We start from the raw sequence: 17417 nt of genomic DNA, 5'->3' as shown, positions 1-17417 counted from the left end.
TTTGCCAACTCTGGGGATAGCCCCGATAGAATTTTTTGTTTATTCTTAAGAAGGAAGCGTTACCCTCCCCTGATTTACTCTAATAAACAACAAAGAGTTAAAATTTTTTAAACTAGCAATTATGAACTATTAATTTGTATATCAGCTTTTAAAAACAATCCATACATACCCATATAAATACAGCAAAGGCTCAGATAAGCCAAGAATTGTGCTAGCAGGTTGGTTGAATGCGTGTGTGTTAAATGAAGAGAACTTCCTACAGGTATCTTTGGAGCTGTGGTTTCTAAGTAAAATTATGCAGCCTCTTTCATATTTTCATTATAAGAAACATTTCAAATAATTTGCAAGCCAAACATGAAATACTTCATTTTCGCCTGTTCAGGAAAAAGTCTTCATTCAGCTTTTGTGTCCTAGGGCTCTAATTATTCTCCTTTGGTTTTAAATCTTCTTTTATTCTCCTTCTAATACTCAGGGCATACTAGTAAGTCAGAAGGAATGCTACCTGGTCCAGTGCTGGCATGAAAATACACAGTCAATAAATGTTCACCTGATTAATGAATAATATGTTCCATTTTGCTTCTGTTTAATCCTTTTAATCTTACATGACCAGCAAAATTCTTTATCCGAAGTGACTTCTTGTTTGTTGAATGAAGAACGGGATAACTCTTGCATGATTCTGAACAAAGCTCTTAACTTCGCAAAAACCTTACTTGTCACTCCCCTTTGGCACACACAACGTTATGCAAAAATTATGCACAGGGCTTCCCTGGTGGCACAGTGCTTGAGAGTCCGCCTGCCAATGCAGGGGACACGGGTTCGTGCCCCGGTCCGGGAAGATCCCACATGCAGCGGAGCGGCTGGGCCAGTGAGCCATGGCCGCTGAGCCTGCGCATCCAGAGCCTGTGCTCCGCAACGGGAGAGGCCACAACAGTGAGAGGCCCACGTACAGCAAAAAAAAAAAAAAAAAAAAAAAATTATGCACAGATTCACAGGAAAGGTTAGCAGTTACTAATCAAATAGATCCAAGCTTCTGCTGCTCCAAACAACAGAGGGAACAACAAGAGGTATTTGCTAAGTGTAACTAGGATATTTTCTCAATGAACATCAATTAAAGACATAAATCGCTCTTGTTCTGGTGAAGAAAGGTGACTGTTGTCAGATGAGAGTGACTTGAAAGCATTTGTCCCAAAGTTACTGAATGCCTATCACATCTCATTCACTGTACTAGGTGCTGGTCTTTGAAAAAGGATTCTGAGTAAGGACCTTTATTATTAAATATGAGTAGTACTAGATAATGTGCCAATATGTATACTTATCTATGCCCACACAGAGATGTTAAGTGTGTGACTCTAGTCTTGAATATGAACTATCCCTACTTTGCAGGAATCAGTTATGACTCAGCTACCCAGAGAATTAATTCAAGCCTTAGGGGCTTAACTTTTCATCACCATTCTACCTCTAATTTGCTACTTCACTTTGAAAACAACACAAAGTAGTAGTTCTTAACTATAGCTCAAATTCACTTGCAAGTTTTAAGACAGGGAGAAAGCCTTAATTTTACTCTGTTAAAGAAATAATGACAAAATAACAAGATGCCTATACTAGAGGGCAAGAAATCTTCAGGAAGAAATATTCTTCCTTGTACCCCTAAGATGCAAATCTGAGATAAAGATGGTAAGTATGCTCTGTCTTTAAATGCCCACTGCCTGTAGGTTAGATCATAAACTAGGAATAAAATGCAGAAAGGGAAAGGAATAAAGAATTCTACGTTGTTCCTTAAAAAACTAAACACAGAGCTACCATATGACCTGCAATCCCACTCCTGGACATGTATCTGGAGAAAAACATGGTCCGAAAGGATACATGCACCCCAATGTTCATTGCAGCACTGTTTACAACAGCCAAGACGTGGAAGCAACCTAAATGTCTATCAACAGAGGAATGGATAAAGATGTGGTACATATATACAATGGAATATTACTCAGCCATTAAAAAGAATGAAATAATGCCATTTGCAGCAACATGGATGGACCCAGAAATTGTCATACTGAGTGAAGTCACACGGAGAAAGAGAAATATAGTATGATATCCCTTATATGCGGAATTGGAAAAGAAATGATACAAATGAACTTATTTACAAAACAGAAACAGACTCACAGACTTAAGAGAACTTATGATTACCGGGGGGGAAGGGATCGTTAGGGAGTTTGGGATGACATGTACACAATGCTATATTTAAAATAAATAACCAACAAGGACCTACTGTATAGCACAGGGAACTCTACTCAATGTTATGTGGCAGCCTGGATGGGAGGGGAGTTTGGGGGAGAATGGATACATGGATATGTATGGCTGAGTCCCTTTGCTGTGCACCTGAAATTATTGCAACATTGTTAATCGGCTATACTTAGATATAAAATAAAAAGTTAAAAAAAAAAAAAAGATTTCTATGTTGGAAAGCCTGCATTTGGGTGCTGCTGGAATACCCAGGTGGAGATATTCAATAGGCAGGTGGAAATATAGATCTGGAGTTCAGACAAGAGGCTTTGACAGATTATTTAGAGAAGAAAGGATGAGACTGTGAAGTCTGAAAACTGTGGTGGGAGCTGGCAAAGGGCCAGTTCCATCTGGTGACCCTATCATACCTGAGGGAGGGGGGAATACTTCCCAAGTTCTTCTGAGCAGCTGACGCTTAGAAGCCTTGTAAGAGAACCAGATTTTGATCATGAGGGGAAGGAAATCATTTTTTTAAAAGCTGACTATGTAGGGAAGTTGATTTACTGGAATGAGGGTTGTAAATAGCATAGAAAAGGACTGGAGAGGGAGAGGAACAGAAAGAAAATGTCAACTTAAGGAAGAGCAGTAAAGCATCTTCCAAACAGAATGCAAGCACAGCATCCACCCCTTCTATTTCTTTCTCGTGCCCACACAATGTGGTTCTCAAATATGTTGACCAACCTTTCCACAAAGCAGCCTGAACCCATCATGGAGAAGAGCATAATGTCTCCTAAGGCACTAAACAGAGCACTGACATAGCATCTATATACCTACTCCGATGTGGCTGCTTGGTATAAAGACACTCAGGAATCATTCTTTGAGCCTGTACTCACCATGAAGCCCTAACTAAGCACTTAGATTATATTATAGCAAACCACAGTAACCAAGTTCTGACTCAGGATTTATCATTCCTTATAGGCTTTTAGTTAGAAATGAGTCATAATCACCAGTGAGAAAGTTATATACTATTGTAGCTAATGAATTCAAGATAAGATGAGAAGATATGATGGACTTGAAGTATTTCTGATGTTGTTTTGTGGCCAAAGGTTATACTTGCATTTTGTCTTTTTTCAGAGGTTGAACAGTGTGCTGTGATTGTTATTTTTTATTTACAACAGTGGAGGAAGAGTATAATCGCTACCTAACAATATTTGGTAAGGAAAACACTGCTATACCTGCTTGAAACGGTCATTAGAACTATCAGTGGTAGAACTAAGAGCCTGAACTCTAGAGAAAGTGAAAGCAAGCTACCTATGGTGTTTTAATACTTCAGGTATCTCAGAAATCAAGTTCCTAAAACCTGACGCAATGCCATACATTTCTCAAGTACTGTAACCTACATCTAAACTCCTTATCGTTTTGTTGCCATTTCAAATTTCTCAGATTCATAGCTCAGGTATTCAAAGGCCACATAATGGCCTGAAGAACATAAGAGACAAGTGTGAACTACTTGAAAAGGCTCAGTCATGGCTCAGAAGAGTATGCAGATACCAAGGGGGAAAAAATCCTCCCTCTCAAGCTCTGCAATTCCTACAGCATGGAAGTCCTCAAACATTGAGCGCAGGTCTTTGTTTTTTTCCTGTAGAACCTTTCTGACCTGTGTTGTTCTACTTTCTTGGTACATACACCATAAAGGTTAATGTAATTTTCAAAAATCTTATGGTCTTATGAAAAAAACCCTAAGAATTGTAAATCGCTAGTACTTAACTAGTAACAGTCGCTCTAAATTATTACTAAAAAAAGTGCAACCTTATCAAATGAAAATAACAGGAAGTATGTCAGATATTAACTGTACATACAGTTAATAAAACAGGGAGGCAAGGCATTTTATCTTTTGCAAAATCACAAAAAAAATTATTAACAATTCCTAGTTGGGATGGAAAAGAGACAAACATGTAGTCTTACCAAAAAGCACAATTACTTAGCAATACAACAGCCAGCTATACTTTTTACCACAGTCCATTAATGGAAAATGCATCCTGAGAGGAACGTTTTCCTCAGGAACCACCTTACAACTGTTAACTTCATGCCTGATCAGAGACATCAAATAATGAACCGGCGTGACAAACAAAATGCCAAAATTATATTACTAATATTACATATTATAACATAGCCCTTTATAATCATAAAAAAGGTACAAACCATTTAAACAGACCTATGAAATAGATATCAATGTTTCATTCTTGTTGATAGTACAAAGTGACTCAAGGTACAGATCATAACTCTAACAAAATAAAGATACCAAATCAATCTGAAAAGTATGCCTGCCATAGTAAACAAAGAAGAGTTAATTAACGCGTGCCTTTTTAGAACCTTCCTGAAGATAATCTGAATGCCTGAATACCCAAAGAAGCAGCTAGCTATCCAAGGAAATATCACCTAATACCTTTGTTTTCACTAAATTTGAAAAGACACCTAGGGCTGTTTTCTTGAATTATATTCCAAAGAGGAATCACTTTTTCTAATAAGAGGCCAGGGTCCCCTGACAGCAGGTCAGCCAGCATGGCACTGGCACCCTTTACCCGGAGGAGCACTTAGGAGGTGTGAGGCAGGAGGAAACTGAAGCCACCAGAAGTTAACGCTCTAAGCTCCCTCAGCAAGAACTAGAGCCAAGGTCACATTCTTTCCGGGGCATCCAGTCCCACATTCCAGTTTCACATTCTTTCTGGGAGCATCAAAATGCCTCAGGAAAAGAAAAAAACAGTAGCTACAGTTCCTAAAATATTTCATTTCCAGGTCCACCCTCAATACACCAATTAATATGTTGCCCATACTTAACAGCATTTTTCCTAAGCTAGATTAAGTCCCTTTATCTTCTATGAGCCATGTAAAATCACCTCCCAAACTTTCTCACTAAAAAAATAGGATGATAAGAGCTATCACGCTGAATTGCATAAAGCTTTTGGCTTACCTATGGTACTTGACCTTGTTGTGCAAGTTGGAGACATTCCCGTGAAGAAAAGGCAACTATATTTTTAAAGGACATGAATAAAAATACTATTCCTTATGACCTACCCCCTTTGAAGTTTATTAATTTCATATTTTAATAGAAAACAAGATGACAGTAAAAAGTACTATTAGGTAGTCACCTATTACAGTACCTTGGCAGCTTTATTAACCTTGTCTTCGTTTTCTCTCTTATACACAAAAACCGAAGCGAATTTGCCATCCTGCAATACAGCGGGGTAAACAGCAAGTCCAGAGGGTAAGGTGAATGGTGGTTCCTTCAGGGCATAGCTCTTCAAAGCGCTGTTCTCTGAGCCCATCCCTTAGGCTGTGAGGCAGGGGTGCTGCAGCTCCTCCTCAAAGCCAAGCAGACCTGAAAGAAAACAGAAAGCATTTCCTAACATTGAGTCTCTATCTGATCCATGAGCCAGAGATAGCCGAGTACCCAGACCCAGGCACTCAAAACCTACTAGTTCCTACAACCCTCATAAAGTAGGCTGTTTGACAACAGAAATAGTAAATGTTCAGCAAATTACCTGCAATGCTTGTCAATTAACAACTTTCAGCTCTAGAGAAAATACACTTAACCAAACAGACACGCGCGGTTGCCGCTGCTCCCAACCCCCCACTGCGCAAACGCAGAACCGTCGCAGTGGAAACGCGATCGAATACAGAGTAAGAGCTCTCCTGCTCCCTAAAACCACTCATGTCCTGCCTCGCAGAGGAAAGCGTCGCAAAACTCGATCACTCAGAGATGATGAACTTCTGCATGTCTAAAATAACCTACAATTCTAAGGAAAACAATACGAACTGGAGAATATTTCTAAAATGATGAAAAACATGTTAACAAATGGAGAGTGCATATAAACCAAGAAAACACTAAAACACCTGTGGATTAATGGGAAAGGAAACAGACTACTCATTGAACGCAAATGACAATAAACATCAGAAAAAGTACAATCCCGTAACTGTCTTCAGAGTTAGGCTAAAAAGGGGAAAATGCAAAATTGTATAATCTCAAATGTTAAAAAGACAACCCACATGTACATGCGATTCCAGAAAATGCAAACTACTATATAATGACAGAAAATAGATCAGTGGTTGCCTGGGGTGAGGGCAGTTAGAGGGGCCACAGGAGAGGAAAGGATTACAAAAGGGTATAAGGAAACTTTGGGGAGAATGGATATATTCAGTATTTGGATTATGATTATAGTGATGAGGGATCTATAGCTATAGCTATCTATATATATACGTACACATGCATACACACACACACACACACACACACAAGAAAAAAATATGTAAAGTATCAACAGGTTTGTTGTGGGCATCAGATCATGGATGATTCACATATATATACAAACATAGACATACATTTGCCTGCACCTCCCAAATCTTCCATGAAAGAGCATATCTTTCTTTACAACAGGGATACAAACTCACATGGTTACAAAAGACAATGCACAGCAATGCAGCAGTATTGGTGGAATAGCAAAAGGCCTACTGTGTGCACAGGCACCTACTGACTGGGCTTGCACTCTGACGGGAGCCACCATCACAAGGTTCCAACCAGGACTGCCATTTCAGAGTTGGCAGGTCACACCATTTACCATAAAGAGCCACAAGCCTGAATAATTATGTGGAAATTTCCTATTTTCCAACATTGGCTCAAATGTTTTTAAACCTGTACAGGCCAAACAACACATGTCTGAAAAGTTTGTGGCAGTCAGTTTTCAGTTCTGGCTTTACCATTATTTAAAAAATAAAAGATAAAAAGAGTTCTTACTAACTCTGGCAGTGTGGTAAACAAGTTGCTAGTTCTAAAAAACAGCCCCAAATTCTATGTGGATCTTTAAAAAAATTCAGTTTAAAATCTGTATCCTTTGGGTAAATATAAACCCAAGAATCATTATATACTGGCCTTCTATTTGGATTTTTTTCCACTTTGGTGAAGTTCCATACAATGCTTACAAGGTTATCAGAGTATGTAATGCTGCTCAAAACAGATACCCCAAACAGAGAATTTCAAGGGCCTACAGACCCACATACGTCACTGAACAAGGAACACAACACGTATAAGGGCTAAAGCTACCTAAAATTGATTTTTTTTTTTTAAACCCAAGAATGTTTCTGAGGATAAGAACTAAGCTGGATTTGTAACAAATTCACTGAGTTCCTACCTGCCAAGCAATTTCTCTTTCTTAAGAATGATAAAGTAAAAAAAAAAAAAAAACGAAAAACAGTATTAAAAAGTATCTCAACTACAGTTGACCCTTAAAAAACGCAGGGGTTAAGGGCACCAACACCCTCTCAGTCAAAAATGTGAGTATAACTTTACAGTTGATCCTCCACACCTGCAGTTCCACATCTGTGGATTCAAACAACACAGGGGATTCAACTAACTGCAGATCGTGAAGTACTGCAGTGCATATTTATTGAAAAAAATCTGCATATAAATGGACATGTGCAGTTCAAACCCATGTTGTTCAAGGGTCACCTGTGTATGTAACACTCACCTTTCTACTGGGACTACAAATAAAATTAGGATTTATGTAGGATCTTGGAGAAAAGCAACTACCGTTAATTCCCCTATTCTGGAGATGGTGTGGTGCCTGCAGCAACCTCCCACTTCCCACCCCAGTCGGGAGGGTCATGTTTAGCACCTGCCTTCTTCTTGGGCACACTTTATGGGTCAGGTGCCTACCCTGGGCCAAAGGGCAGTCAAATCACACATTAGCCATCTCCAGGACTCATGACCTGGATGAAGAGCTAAGCTGGACAATCACTGTCTGCCCCAGGAATCTGAATGAACGTGAGATATTTTTGTCTGTTAGCAGCACAGCTGAAGGTAAAAGGATGCCATAAGGTAGAGTCAGGGCTATGGCAAGCCAAAGCCATGTAAAAGCAGAAACCTGGCAAGTACAGAGGAAGCCAGCTGGCAGCAGGAGAAGGAAAAGCAAACACTGGGAGAGTAACTTAGATTTAGAGAGTCACATTACTACTCCAACTCGAGGCTACAAGAAGCCCAGCTTCAAATCCACTGCCTCACTGCCACCCTTACAATCATGGGTAGCCTGAGGCACACCTGAGGTAGCCTGAATGGGTCCATGTCCTTTGAAACCAACTGCCATTTCATAAGCAGGAGTTCTTTTTAACTCCTCTTGTCTGAAAAACCAGTCAGACTAAAGGAAGGCGCTAGAGAAATGCTACTTCGAAAAGTGTATATCTGAAGCTAGTCTAACTTCCTTCTCTCTCTTAGCCACAAAATACAGCTTTCCAAAATCCACACATAAGGAATTGCTGCAAGAAAATAATCTTGGCAGAAAATCATGCCATTCACTTAGCTTTAATATTACTCTCCAAAGGAGATAAAATGGTCCCAAGAGTCAGGGACACGCTCTGGCTGAATGAATGGCAGTCAGCAGAGGTACAGCAATGGACAATCAATGAACTTAGTCATTTCTAAATAGCAAAATACCTTCTTGTGGGAATACTGGGCCTTACAACACCTATTAACCTTTCATTTAATATTCTGAATTCCACTATAAGATCATTAACAATATAGGGTTATAAAAAATTTAGGAAGAGGTTAAAACTGACAGTTTTTCTTAGCAGTATGTATTTGGGTCTAAGACCCCAAGAAATGCCACTTAAAAATTTAAAGGAATGAACCCCTTCCTTGTGAGAACTCAAAAGGCTGACATTTTATTGGTTTGAAAGCATGATTAATGTTGACAGAAGTCTACTGATACCATCCTGCAATGCTTACAGAGTAGCTGGGTTATAGCCTATGTCCAGTGAAAACTTCATTAGGGGGGAAATAATAAGATGTGCTGTTGGGCTTCCCTGGTGGCGCAGTGGTTAAGAGTCCGCCGGCCGATGCAGGGGACACGGGTTCGTGCCCCGGTCCGGGAAGATCCCACATGCCGCGGAGCGGCTGGGCCCGTGAGCCATGGCCGCTGAGCCTGCGCGTCCGGAGCCCGTGCTCCGCAACGGAAGAGGCCACAACAGAGAGAGGCCCGCGTACGGCAAAAAAAAAAAGATGTGCTGTTGACTGCAATCTGATGGTCTTAAAGCAGTAATTCTTAATTTCACAAAACTGTACCCTAAGAGGCACAAAAACGGTTGCTATCAACAGTGCTTTAAAAATGATAATTCAGCTAAATGGCCTTACTGAAATGTAATACTGATAAACAATAACACCTGGACTTCCAAAATACTATCTTTTTTGTTTTAAGGAGTAAAGGGGAAAACACCAAATCGTTTAACTTTGAAATTAAAAAGTCACAAAAAGGCAGAAAAGGATATTTTAATATTAGCATGGGTATTTTGCAGAGTTTACCATCTCCACTCTATAATAAAATGTGGGGTACACAGTTTCTGACTTGAATACGCATCATGGTCTTCTCTTTAAAATGTTGTTCACCTATCTTCCTCCACCCTTTTGCTTCCTTGGGCAGCACATCAAGTTTCTGGGCCACCTGTGGGACTAAAAGCCCTTGTCTAGGTCACTGGGCAACTCATACACTAAACTAAGAAATCAGTGTCCTCTGGGGAACTCTCTTCCTCTGTTCTTTTCACAGCAAGTAACTGAGATGATCGTTACCCTAGCTCCCTCAGCTTGGAAGTTTCAACGATAAGGGCTTGCACTGTGAGTTCAAAGGACACCCGGTATTGATTGGTATTTCGTTATCTAGTGATAACATGACTTCGAGCCCTTTGCTTTGCTCTGTTTCACGAATATATTCCCTATATTGAACTCAATCCGGCGATACATTATGAAGCCTTTGCGTACCGAAAGAACTACGTATGATTTCTGCTAAGACATGGGATGTTATGTGGGTATGCACACAGAGATTCCAAAATTCAGGACCCAACTCTGAGTATTCACACGGTTTCCTACATACGATTTTCCCAGAACTGTTTCATCTTCATTCTAAACAAAATGCACTACCCAAAGACAAGAACCAGCTGGGCCTCTGGGGGCCTGGCACTGGTCTCGGATCGAGAATGAAGGCAGTATCCCAGCGCGGGCGCAACCCCAGGCTCCCCGCGGCTCGGCCCCGCCGCTCACACTCGCCCTCCCCGCGGCAAGGAGGACGGCCCGGGCGCGGGGGTTGGGGGCCAGCGGGGTCTGACCGCGACTCCCCGGGGTCTCTGAGGGGCGGTGGCGGCGCTCCCGCTTAGCTGGCCCCTCACCTTCCACACCTGCCCGCGAGGCCGGGCTCCGCGGCTTCCTTCGACAGCTCCGGCCGCCAGCGCCGCCCCGGGCGGGGGTCGCCCGCGAAGCCCAGGTTAGCAGGGCGCCCCGCAAAAAGCAGGAGGAGACTGCACTGAGGTGGGGAGCAGAGCTCAACCGGCAGCGACACCACGCCGAGCTCGCCCACGAGCGGGCCCCAAGCGCGGACCCGCGAGCGGGGCGCGCGTTCCCTACCCCCCACCCCCGCGCCTCGCTCCCGGCCCGGCCCCCTCCCCAGCGGCCCAGGCCCGCACTGACGGAGGACGCAGCGCGGGGCTGCCTGTTACCTGTGGGAGAGCGGCGGGGGAGGCGGCCGAGGATCTTAGCTTCGGTCCCCTCTTCGCCCCCTGTTGACACCAACCACCCTCGCCTCCCCCGTGATACTCTGGCCACTACACCCACAATCTTCTGAGGTCCGGTCTCTCCGGCACCATAGAGACGGGTCCGGAAGCCGGACAGGAGGCCAGCCTTCAGCCCTACAACGCCACCACTGGGGCGAAAGAACCCGGAACCGAGATGAGGCGGCCTCGCCGGTGATTCTCAGGCCGGTGCCATCTTGAGTATGGGCGGCGGTGCCGGCCCAGCGGTTCACTCTCTGTCCCCAGCCGCCTAGTTGGTCAGTGAAGATGTCTCTTTTCTTGGGCTCTGAGTTGAACGTGCAAGTTTGCCTTGATTTTAATTTTCAGCCTTTTAACCGCACGGTCTTAACTGGATTTCCGCCCGAACCTAAAATGGCCGCCGGTCGCCTCTGACAAATAGAAAAGGGGCAGGACGGAGAATAGGAGTACTCTGGGAATTGGCGAGGACTTTTGGGAGAGTGACGTCGCTCACCCCGCAGCCCTGATTGGCTGCGCTGCGTGGGCGGAAGTCGTACGGATCCGCTACTGAAGCTGGCAGAGGTAGAAGTGATTCCGGCTGAAGCCCTTTCAAATGGGAATTCTGAAGTTATGTTTAAACCAGCGGAGAGTCAAATTGGGACTATTAATATTAATAGTTCTCATTATTAATATTGATGGTTTCTACTTAATAGGGTGTTGTGCGAATAGAATGAATATACGTGATAGTTTTAAAACTACATGGCTCAAACCCAGTATATTTTCTCTGTTACCTTGTATGTGAGCCTAGTAGTAGTCATCGCTACTATTTAATGCTTTTACAACCTCACAGTTCACAGATGACCTAAATCACTTGATCACCTAAAAGTTTTAAATTCTTTCTGGTCTGTTACAGTATGGATAAGGATCCCACAATTTCTTCACTAGATTAAGTGAAAGCAAATATCAAACCCAATTTTGTCCCTTATTCAGAAATGAATATTTATTAGAAAGCAGGCACAAATAGTATTTAATCTGTCCTATTAGCTTGTTGAAAGTCGAGCTCTCCGTCCTAGGTCAGCACTGTCCTATAGAAATAGAATTTCAGCCACATATGTAATTTAAATTTTTCTGGTAGCCATATTTAAAACAGTGAAAAGAGGGGCTTCCCTGGTGGTCCCGTGGTTAAGGCTCTGAGCTCACACTGCAAGGGGGCATGGCTTCCATCCCTGGTGGGGGAACTAAGATCCTGCATGCCACCTGGCACAGCCAAAAAAACAAAAACGACAACAACAACAACAACAAAAAAACAGTAAAAAGAATGAGGTGGGGTCAATTTTAGTATTATATTTTAACACATAGCCACAAGGTTGTCATTTAAACACGTACCCAAAATAAAAAATAATTAATGAGATATTTTACATTTTTTGTACTGTCTTCAAAATCTGATATGTATGTTTTACAATTTAAACTGACCATATGTCAATGCTCAAAATTCACATGTAGATAAAGATTACAGTATTGGAGGGTGCAGTTGTAAATGGTTTGACCACCACCTGGCACTAGAAAGCTGAGAAACAGAAGTACAGGGCTGCAGAGGCAGGATTCTGTTATCATCATAGTTACCGCCAGCATCTGGCAACCAGAAACCTTCCAGACCCGTGGTAGAGCCAGGACCAATAGCGATGAAGCCTCAGGTGGCATCTCCAAAGGCTGAGGACTCGAATTTTTAGTGCTCACCCTGTTTATTCAGGAGTGGAGAGCATTCTTTTGAGAGCTCATCTCTAGTATTCATCATGATAATTAATAAGCTGTTATTTTTGTCAATCAAAAGCCATTTCTGGCACTCACTCTGATAATTAGCAAACATCTGGTGTCATCAGAGGTCAAGGTGACTAAAGTATTTGTAGCTCCATCTCTGGAATGTGACCTTTCTGGTATGATGCTAGCTAACTACTCCTGGAGTGTGGATTCCTAATACTAGAATGCCAGCAACTTCTAGGGCATAGCTTCAACCAAATGACCCACACAGAATATTACACTGTCCTGAAGAAATTTAAAGTCGATCACAGACATCATGATACCCATGTTGTAAGGAATATTGGCCTGCTTTGTAAGCTGTAAACACTATGCAAATGTTATAGAACTTACAACCTTATGTTACAGACTATGTTTATTCCACGGATATTTGACACACCTTTTCTGAGCCATGCCCAGTGCTGACCACTAAGAAAAGAAGGAGGAAAAAGATAACAGTCATTGCAGAAAAGTGGGTTCTTTGAGGGGCCCAAATAAAACTTTTCTTTTTAAGTGATTGAGGAGGTGCTAGTAGCTTAGTGCTAGGAATGTTACTTTCGTTTTTTGAAGTGCCCTGTGCCACCACCAGCAAATAAGTTTCAATCTACTGTGTGTGAAGCTGAGTATGAGCTAAATGACTCTACACTTCCCTGGTTACTCTGAGGCTTTTCTGACAATTGTATATACTTTAGAAATGCTCACTATATGCCAGCCTCTGCTCTAGAGACTGGGGAAATATCACAGCAAACAAAACAAGATAAATTTCCTGCCCTCACAGACCTCACGTCTTGGAGGGGCGGTGGCGGGTGGGGGCAGCCATAAGGGGAGAGATAGACGATATATAAACGAATAAAGATAAATTCAGATAATGGTAAATTCCATGAAAAAAATAAAACAAGGTAATAATAGCAGCTAACACGTGTTGAGTATTTACTGTGCGTTAATTCATTTAAGCTGTACATAAATCCCACTTTACCCATGAGATAACTTACGCACAGAAAGGTTAGGTAAGCTGACCAAAGTCACACAGCTGGTAACGGCATAGAGTAGTTTGCCTACAGATTTCATTTTCTTAACCATTATACAGTACTGCCACCCCAATGTGATAGAGAGTAATAGGGTAAGGGGGAAGACAGGAGAGGAAAGGGAGTTATTTTAGACGGATCTCCAAAGATGGCCTTTTTGAAAAGGTGATGTTTGATCTAACACTGAATGATGATTATGTGAAGATCTATGGCACAGAGACAGCAACGGAAAACATTCCAAGGCAGGAACTAGCTTGATGTGTTTAAGGAACAGGAAGAGGGCCAGTGTGGCTGGAGTGTAGTAAGTAAAGGGGAGAGTGTTCACGAAGAGGCCACTAGGACAGGCTGGGGCTTGAGGGTCATGGGAAGGCGTTTTTGGAAACCACTGAGGATTCTAAGCAAGAGAGTAACAATCTAGTCTACAGTTTTAAAAACTCACACTGGCCATTATATGGAGAATGGATCATAAGAAGAGAGAAAGGCAGCAAGGAGACGGGTTAGGAGACTTTAGCAATAGTCTATGTGGGGAATAATAGTGACTTGGGCTACAGGACAAGGAATAGAGATGGACTTAAGTAGTCAGAAATATATTTTGGAATAGAGGGCTATGGACTGAACTGTGTACCCCCAACTCCACCCCGCAACTACCATCACCAAATCTAGATATTGAAGTCCTAAACCCTAATTCATGTATTGAAGCCCTAACCCCATTTTGGGATGGGCCTTTGGTAAATAGTTAGGGTTAGGTGAGGTTTTGAGGGTGTTATCCTCATAATGGGATTAGTGCCTTTATAAGAAGAGACACTGGAGAGCGTGCTCTCTCTCTATCTCTGCCACATGAGGACAGGGTGAGAAGGCAGTCATCTGCAAGCCAGGAAGAGAGCTCTCACTAGAACTGTGAAGATACAAATGTCTGGTGTTTAAACCCCTGAGTCTATGGTATTTTGTTTGGGCAGTGCAAGCCCACTAAGACATAGAATGAATGGTATTAGCTGGTAAGAGGAAGTGAAGTAAGGGATCAAGGTTGCTGCCTTGGGTTTGGCTCTAGCAATTGGATGCATGGTGAAACAATAACAAGTTTGCAGGACCTGTTAAACATCCAAGTGGAGCTATCAAGTCAGCTGATGGCTATAAAGGTTTGAAGAATCACTGCAGAGGCCCAGACAGGAGATAAAAATTGGGGCATCATGGTCTCATCAAGTTGTAAATATCCTGATATGCTGTATGATTCAGCTATACTCAACACAGAGAAAAACAACTATAACACAACACAGTATCTGAACAAATAAATTTAGAGACTACTGCCTCTCTGTGTAAGATTCTTTGTCCATATATAATATTCTTTACTGTAGATTCCATATAACCAGTTGATTCTCACAGTATGCTTTCATTGATTTTTGCTATACTCTTGTGTTCATGGTCAACCTATGGTTGCAACTGGTGAATGAGTGTAGTTTTGATGTGAAAGGTGGTTACTATTTTCATTTATATTAACAGTTAAGATGAAAATGAAACAAGAAAGGCAATATTGGTTGTGAGTTATCTTCTATGCTGAAACCAGTAATATTTTTGAATACTAGAAGAATATTTCCTCAATTTCTAATGTAGGTCAAGAAAGACTTTTAAGTTTAATTTGCATTGTTATTAACATTCTTCATCACTTTATTAACTCTAGACAATCAACAAAACATTAAACAAAGTCCTGATTTGTAGCATTTGCTGATTTCTATAGTGTAAATATTCCCACCATGGCCAACTTCAAGGTACCAATATGACATAACTGAATGCAGAGTTGGGAAGAAATGTGCTCCAACATTATATAGTATTTCCATCAGAGAGCTATAAAAGATGTAAATAACCTCTGAGCATAGATAATAATATAATATAGTAAAATAAGTTTTAAGTGATGAGTTCTTAGTCTTTCTTACCTTTAAAAATATAATCTATTTAATGATGAGTTTATGTAATTTAATTTTTAACAAGGGCTATGTTTAACAACTGGCTTCCAAATTTTCTGAACATTTAACAGTCGGCTCTCAGGAGCCTATATGAGCCACACTCATGAGTGCACGCTAACTAGGTATTCATACTTTCTGGTTCTACTTCTCTTTGTAAATTAATAAATTACTTCTTGCTTTTTTTAAAAATTAATTAATTAATTTTTTGCTGTGTTGGGTCTTCACTGTTGCACGTGGGCTTTCTCTAGTTGCCATGAGCAGGGGCTACTCTTCATTGAGGTGCACAGGCTTCTCATTGCAGTGGCTTCTTGTTGTGGAGCTTGGGCTCTAGGCACTCAGGCTTCAGTAGTTGTGGCACACGGGCTCAGTAGTTGTGGCTCGTGGACTCTAGAGCGCAGGCTCAGTAGTTGTGGTGCATGGGCTTAGTTTCTCTGCAGCATATGGGATCTTCCAGGACCAGGGACTGAACCTGTGTCCTCTGCTTTGGAAGGTGGATTCTTAACCACTGCGCCACCAGGAAAGTCTCTTGCTTCTTGCTTTTATATGCATCAGTCTTTTTTGAGTTTATTATTGTTTTTCTCCTAGAACTTGATCATAGCTGGTGTCCAAACTCTCAATTCCAATCCAGCAAAGCTGAGGACCAGACACTAGAATCTAGTATGCACGACCATCTGTGGCCACCCTTCAGAGATGTGTCTAGGAGAAACACGAGCCTTTCTCAGGTCATACCCTACAGTCTCAACTGTGCATCATTTTCAAAATCACAGCACCACTTTATGACCAGATCCCGTCTAGCTAGTTCCCTGTTTTGCTCTCACTAAGACTATTTTCAACCTCATTGCATACTTTCTTCCAATATGGCAGGCTCCAATGTTAGCAGATCTTGGTTTGAGCCCACTTTTGCTGCTCACTGTCTGGAGTATTCTTGGGCAAATTCATTTTACTCAACCTCCATGTTCTCAGCTGCAAAATAAGGATTAAAGTAGTACCTACTTGTGTTTGTGAGGGTTAGATTAGGTAAAGCATGTAAAGGGCTACCACATGTCAAACATTCAAACACTATTACATCCTGTTATTGCTGTTCTGTGACTGGTCCAGACCCCAGGGGGCCTGGCTTTTTTCATCAGAGTTCTCATTCCTTTCATTCTTGAACCTTTGCCTTTCCATGGCCTTAGGGCTTCAAAGCCTGAACGTGTGACTCATATTTACCTGAGAGACCCCATTCTATCTTTTTAAACAATTATATTTAAATGGCTTCTTTCTCCTCTGCTGTAATATAAGTTCCACAAGGGAAATAATCTTTGTTTTGTTCATTGATCTAACCTTCATTGTAGGTTGTCAACAAGCATTTATTGATGAATGGTGAATGGAAGTGTGGAAAGATAGATACTAGTCTGTTTTGATAGTCACTGTGTGGGGTAGGGAGATGGAATTACTTTTTTTCATGATATACCTGCATGTTTTGTGTTTTTTGTGATATAGTGAGCATAGATTACTTTTGTAATTTTAAAGATAATTTAATAAAGGAATAAGGAACTGAAATGTAAACTTAGATTGGAAGCTCTTGTAGTCTTACATCAGTACAGTATTCAATAAATTACATGAGATACTCAACACTTTATTATAAAATAGGCTTTGTGTTAGATGATTTTGCCCAATTGTAGGCTAAGGTAAGTGTTCTGAGCATGTTTAAGGCAGGCTAGGCTAAGCTGTGATCGTCAGTAGGTTAAGTGCATCGAATATATTTTCCACTTATGATATTTTCAAGTTATGATGGGTTTATCTGGATGTAACCCCATGGTAAGTCGAGGAAGATCTGTGCTGACACATACTAGAACATACAGGACTGTGAATACTTTAT

At 41.5% G+C, this 17417-nt stretch overlaps 1 protein-coding gene across 4 annotated transcripts in view; it reads right to left on the bottom strand.

Annotated features, from left to right (window-relative positions):
- The window catches only part of SCYL3 (SCY1 like pseudokinase 3), a 41775-nt gene extending 30832 nt beyond the window's left edge, over window positions 1–10943 (bottom strand). For all 4 annotated transcript variants that reach the window (XR_003794365.1, XM_029227859.1, XM_029227860.1 and 1 more), the window contains exons 1-2: window positions 10750–10943; window positions 5379–5596 (exon numbers count right to left, since the gene is read on the bottom strand). Coding sequence is in view for 3 of the 4 variants with exons in the window: in XM_029227859.1 (XP_029083692.1) it covers window positions 5379–5543 (165 nt within the window). In the remaining variant the exon portion in view is untranslated. The remainder of the gene's footprint in view (window positions 1–5378; window positions 5597–10749) is intronic.
- Between the last annotated feature and the right edge of the window lie 6474 nt (window positions 10944–17417).

This window comes from Monodon monoceros, unplaced genomic scaffold (assembly GCF_005190385.1).
Source record: "Monodon monoceros isolate NGI ecotype Baffin Bay Population unplaced genomic scaffold, NGI_Narwhal_1 Super_Scaffold_18, whole genome shotgun sequence".
Taxonomy (NCBI): Eukaryota; Metazoa; Chordata; class Mammalia; order Artiodactyla; family Monodontidae; genus Monodon; species Monodon monoceros.
The sequence above is the reverse complement of the archived record's forward strand: the minus strand, read 5'-3'. Positions and strand labels throughout refer to the sequence as shown.